Source organism: Ostrea edulis, chromosome 2 (genome assembly GCF_947568905.1).
Source record: "Ostrea edulis chromosome 2, xbOstEdul1.1, whole genome shotgun sequence".
NCBI classification, from domain to species: Eukaryota; Metazoa; Mollusca; class Bivalvia; order Ostreida; family Ostreidae; genus Ostrea; species Ostrea edulis.
In genome coordinates this window covers 99,505,117-99,511,425 of record NC_079165.1, presented here as the reverse complement: position 1 = coordinate 99,511,425, position 6,309 = coordinate 99,505,117, and the positions used below count along the sequence as shown (strand labels likewise).

Here is a 6,309-nt window from a genome sequence, read left to right as displayed (position 1 = left end):
AGATTCACATTTGTAAACTATAATTTACATTCGTTAACTATATTTCACAATTGTTAATCCTACTTTCACAAATTGTGATACTATCTTTATCAGATAAACTATGTTTAACATTCGTTAATTATGGTTTTTGATCGTAAACTATAGCTAACTGCCATTTTTACTCATAAACTATATTAAACAGAACAGTGTTTATCACTTTTTTGTGAATTCGGCGCATTAAATGACTATAAACTATATCTTACAAACCGTAAACTATCATTTACATTCGTTAATAATAGTTTAGACTTGTAAACCGTAGTTTACAATCGTGAAACCGTATTTATCAGATAAACTATGTTTTGCAATCGCTAACGATTGTTTTCATTGTTGATTATAGTTTACGCTTGTGAAACATAGATTATCTGTTAACTGGTTTACAGATGTGAAATATAGATTAACGTCGTGAACTATAGTTTCTATAGTTTACAGTCGATAAACCTAGTTTATCAACTGTGAAACTATGTTTAGCTCATTTTTGTGAATTTGGCGTGCCATAATCAGCAAACTGTATCTTTCCTTTCTCACCTTAAAGCCTTCACTTGATCTGAATATAGTAGTACTATGTAAAAGGTTTTATGAATTTTGAAATCTTAAATTTAGAGTGTAGGGACTCCTATTTTTACAGCGAGTATGATCCTTTGTGATGGGTCCTCATAGGTGTAAATTAAAGAATTACACCTAAATACGGTGCATAAGAATGAGAGAATTCATGAGCCTCAAAAACTCAAATAATGTTCAGAAATGACTCGTGGATTTGCCCAACATGTCCTTTCTAGGCTTAGTTCAAAGGTACACAATTATCATGAATCTGTTGTCAATACCTTGTATATACAGTAGAATAGATCTTGTGACTAGTTAAACCAACATTGATGAAAATAATCTTGAAAGACAAAATGGTATCTAAGGTCAAATTAAATGTGTTTGTACAGTCATTTTCTTTCATGAGTAAAATATACTTCAACCATTCAGTTTCATTGAAATTTACAATTCCCAGTGTTGTTTATCACACCCATGCAGATCCAGAAAACTTTAAAAGAGTGGTGTGATCCAAAATGGTAACTTTTCCACCAATATCGCAATTCGCTACATGATCATTTTTGTTAAAAATATTCAATCCTCCCTCCAGGTCTGCCACCGCACACAAACAACTTGCAAGCACTATATATACTGTGCAGGAAATAAGTCTGTACATTTCAAGACCTTTAAATGCATTTTTTTTTTTTTTTTTTTTTTTTTTTTTTTTTTTTTTTTTTTTACAAATCACAAGGAGCTAGAGAAACAACATACATATTATACATAATGAGCTTGCCCCGTGTCTGACAAGCACAGAATATTCTCTTCACACTTTGATGTAGCCATTTTGTTTATTATTTGGATTCTGTGTCAAAAAGTTATGAAAAGAACTATCACTCTCCAGTGAAATAAACTTTTCCATTCAAAAAGACAATTAAAACTCCATATTCGTCATCTTGGGAAAGGATTAGGGCGACTTTTCCGCATTAAAAAGTTGACTTTTTTTGCCATACCAGCACCATACATTCTTTTGGCTCTTTCTAGGTCGACTTGTTTTCGTCTTTCACATGGCTTGATGTAGTACTCATTTCTACGTATCGCTGCTGCTATTTTATCATTTCTTGTTATCCTACAAAGTAGCAAAAATAATGTCACAAGGGAATTAATGTAAAAAGCAGAATACCTCTTCAGATTAACTGGATACATACATTAGTATTGGTTAATATGAAACATGTTTTGGTTACAGCCACATTTCTAATCTAACAGACAGTGGGGAAAAGGGCCTGGACCCAGTTGCAAGATGGTTAGTTAACTTTAACTAATAGTTAACTTGCTAATAACTAAACTCTTACATTTCCTGTTAACAACTGGGTCCAGAACATTTAAAATTTCAGAATAATTCTTATATAAAGTGATCATTTTTCAATATTTATTTTAAACTAGTTTTGATTTAATTTATATAAAATCAAAACTATCAAAGGACTATATATGTTGAAGAGCCTGATCTGGCCCCTTCAAAATGACTTTCAATTTTTCAAAACAAAGTTCACTTTAATATGTATGTTCATTGTTCTGATATGTATTATTTCATTCAAAAAATTTGGGTAATCTTTTGATATGGCATAAATTTTGTAGATTTTGATTAAAAAGTGCATACATATTTGATATATTTTTCAATTTTGCTAACATTTAGCAAATTTATGGTCAAAATTCACATTTTTACTACAGATGTATCTTTCACAATCATGACATCAGTTATATAGACTTGTGCATTGAGTTGTTCTGGGTTTTTTTTTTTGTTTTTTTTTTTTTTTTTACATATAATACAGTACTCAAATGACATTTCTAGGTAAAAAAGAAAAAAAAAGACAACAGACAATGTAAAATGTCTGAAGGCCAAATTATAAGAAATGGGGCAAAATTGGTGAGGGAGAATTGTGAACTGTCAAACCACCAATACTATAGATAGTTATATCACAAATGACAATCATAGATTTCTCATTGAAATGTGGTCAAAAAATACATATTTTGTATTTAATAATAGTTAAAAAATTCATCTGTATTGCATATCAATGCATGAATTAGGGAATAACTATTTATCAATTTGTTATTTGCATTCATTAATGCTAATTTATTGGTCACATAATGAATTTAGGTGGTGACATGATAGGGAAGCCAATAAGACCTTTATTATGACCATTAAAAGCATCAGCAGTCACAAATATGAAACAAAAAGATTGATATTCCCATTCTAAATCAATTTCACATTTTACTTGATGTTTATATCTTAACAAATAAGAAGACTGTTATTCCCATTCTAAATCAATTTCAGATTTTACTTGATATTTACATCTTATTTTGTAAAGTTTTGTATGTTACGAAATGTTTACACTTGATATTACGTGTCATTTTATTATTATGATGTCACAGTCAAAAGCTTTCCGTCTCATTAATGCCTGTTTAATTGCCTTAAGCTTCAGCCAATCAGAATACGAGCTCAACCCTTGGATTCCTCTGCAGGAACTTACGCCATTGCTCTATGAACAGCAGAAAAATGCTTTTATCAGACATAAACAAACTAAAATGAATCCAGCGTCTTGCTGTGAAATTTATTTGCAGTGACTACAAAACCATAAAGACAGGGACCACCTCAAAAATGCTTGCTAATCCTGATCTACAGACCATCCAAAATCGTAGAAAGGACTTGTTCAAGGTGTTGGAGGGGCTAGTGTCAACCATACCTGCCTCAAACTATACTTCAGCATCAGTGCTGTTAACTTCAGTGACTATCATTCATTAAATGCCATAGTAAACCATCAGCTAAACAATTCAGAGTGTTTTACAAACATATGTAGTGAAACTGTGACCTATAAACACTCATTCTTTCCGTGAACCACCACTGAGTGAACCAACAACTGGAAAATAACAGTGACGGTGACTGTGTGGATCAGTCATCAAGTCCGCCCTGCACTGTGATTAGGACACTACATGCACTCTCCATCTCCATCATTAAATATATTGGTTCATACAACTTACCAGTACAGATACAAAAAGCCAGAATAGAAAATATTGGTATTAAAAAGGGTGATTTTGACCAAGGTACGTTTTGTCCAATTTTTTTTTAATTGATAAGTTAGCCATTTGACTTGGAGAGTGCTTGCATATTTGACAAATACAAAATTATTTGGTTTTGAATTTTTCAAAGTATGTAATTAGAATTGGTCATATACAGTCATGGGACATAATTATTCGCCACCCTGTGCGCAAATGGCGTTGTATTTGCGATTAGGAACCGAAAATAGACCCCCGTGCTATAAATAGACAACAAATTTCCCCTTCATATTTTTACAACAGGGTCAAGCTACTAAAATTGATGACGTGTACACATACATTTTTTCGTCTGCTATTGATCATAAACTTAGTAAACATTGTTGATTGAAATGGGTCGTAAAGGGAAAGAGCTGAGCATTGAAGTCAGAAATCTCGTAGTTAATTCACACAAAGTGAACGGAAATGTTTCTAACTTATCAAAGACTTTAGGAATACCCAGATCTACCGTGCGAAGTGTTATTAAGAAATTCAAACAGCATTCTGATGTGAAAAATCGCACGGGAAGGGGCCGTAAGTGTCTATTCACGCAGAGGGATTCTAACAAACTTTCAAGGGTCATCAAAGAAAATCGGAGACGTACTTACAAAGACATAACAGGCATTATTAATGAAAATAGGAATCATCAATTTTGTACAAAAACTGTTGAAAGAAAAATAAAAAAAATTAGGATATGTACGGAGGGTTGCAAAGAAGAAAGTGGCAGTTCGTGAAGTGAATAAAAAAGAACGTGTAAAATGGTGCAAGGAGAGGAAAGATTGGACAGTTCAGCAAGAATGGTGTAAATGGATTTTCAGTGATGAGAGTCAGATTGTTATTGGGGATAACAACAAGGTATACGTGTGGCGAAAAGCGGATGAAAAGTATAACCCCCAACTAGCGTGTCCTGCTCCGCGACGAAAGTTAAGTGTTATGATCTGGGGATGCATTTGTTTTCAAGGTATGGGCACTTTGACTGATATCCAAGGTAACATTAATGCTCAAAGATATTTACAAATAATTGATGATAATATATGGCCAGTAATAGCCAGGCATTTCCCGGAGAACAACTACATTTTCATGGACGACAATGCCCCTGTTCATCGAGCCAAAATTATTAAAGATTATGTAGCTGACAACAATATTAATACAACAACATGGCCAGCACAGTCACCAGATTTAAATATAATAGAGAACATATGGTTACATTTGAAAAGAACACTAGAAACCCGTGTCCATTTTATAAACTCTCGACAAGATCTTATAGCGGAAATTCGGACTGTGTGGGAAAACATTCCATTAAACTATGTACAGAACCTTTATAATTCTATACCAGGGCGACTAAAGGAGGTAATCAGGATGAAAGGAAATCTGACCAAATACTGAGGTAAGATTTTAATTCTATCCACAGCAAACAACTTTCAAACTTCACCAAGTGGACGTGCGTTTCATGGCAACCATTTTGAAAGTGGCGAATAATTATGTCCTATGACTGTAGTTTTTAAAAGTGAAAATTTGCTTTCAAATTTATTTACTCTTCAAGGTTAGGCACTACACAGGGGCAGGCACTAGGCTGACCATATACTGACTAGGCAGTACGTGTTACTTAAAATTTCATAATAACTGAAAATGTTTTGGAAGTTTGATGGCATAAATAATAAGGTTCTAATGTATATGGTAGGGAGTATATACCAGAATTCAACCGTTCCAGTACTCCTGTCCGTTGTCTGTCCAGAACGTTACATGTATTTCGAATTTCCTCAACTAAAATGAGCTAATTAACCATCTTCTTTTTAATATTTTAGTGTATAATAACATTTCATATGAAACATATACATATCAATTCAGCTTTACCTGTTTAGATTCGTCAACGCACTTTCAAAGTTGTTGTTTTTTACGAAAACAGTACGAGAGATAAACCGAAAATGTCTTGACATGATGCGACTTCATATACGGGTCATACTAATATGTGACTGGGAGTCCAAGTTTGGCCTTTGAATATATATCGCGTCGTTGAAAAACGTCTGTCTTGTTTTGGCTCGGTTGACATGTTGTGTGCCATTGTAAGCGTGGAATTTAAAAATACCTATAAACAGATGAGCACACGTCAATGATGATAGATTTTCTTTCATCGTGCATGCCAAAAGCAATATCATGATTTCATCGATAAATGGTAGCTTATATTCACCAAAATGAAAGTGGGTAATGTTTCATTATATAATGATAATAATTGTTATACTTGTTAAATATTTCTCACTTTAAAAAGATCCGTACTAGCTGCAGAACTAGCTCAATGGGGATTTTTTTTAATTGACCCGAGAGTTACAGATCCATCCCTTAAGTACTATGAATAGAATATAATATGATTCATTTCCAAATTAGGGCCCTCTCGGGAATACAGCATACATAATTGTTAACATTTCAATGTGCAATGTTTATTTTAAAAAATGATGATAAAAAGAAAAGAACAAAACAAGAGCAAAATATGCACTATTAGTAAGAGCAATGTTCATACATGAGACAATTTGAACATGGTAATACTTATTTGTATTACATGTAAGTACCACCGTGTATCCTAATGCAAAACAGTCAGAAATACACACAGAAAAAATAAAAATTAAAAAATATATACATGCACATAACAACACTACACTTTAGTCAGGTGCTCTA

At 32.9% G+C, this 6,309-nt stretch overlaps 1 protein-coding gene across 1 annotated transcript; it reads right to left on the bottom strand.

Moving 5' to 3' along the window:
• Positions 1-1,226: 1,226 nt before the first annotated feature.
• On the bottom strand, positions 1,227-5,650 carry LOC125678639 (28S ribosomal protein S21, mitochondrial-like). The gene is made up of 2 exons (XM_048917231.2): positions 5,494-5,650; positions 1,227-1,681 (listed from the first exon to the last, which is right to left on the bottom strand). The coding sequence occupies exons 1-2, from the start codon at positions 5,574-5,576 to the stop codon at positions 1,504-1,506; spliced, it is 261 nt and encodes an 86-aa protein (XP_048773188.1). The 5' UTR covers positions 5,577-5,650; the 3' UTR covers positions 1,227-1,503.
• Between the last annotated feature and the right edge of the window lie 659 nt (positions 5,651-6,309).

Bases quoted from the DNA above. Each gene is read 5' to 3' on its own strand.
- LOC125678639 (XM_048917231.2), bottom strand. From the start codon at position 5,576: ATGTCAAGACATTTTCGGTTTATCTCTCGTACTGTTTTCGTAAAAAAC. The intron at 1,682-5,493 runs GTAAAGCTGAAT...GCTACTTTGTAG, and splicing joins GCGTTGACGAATCTAAACAG to GATAACAAGAAATGATAAAA.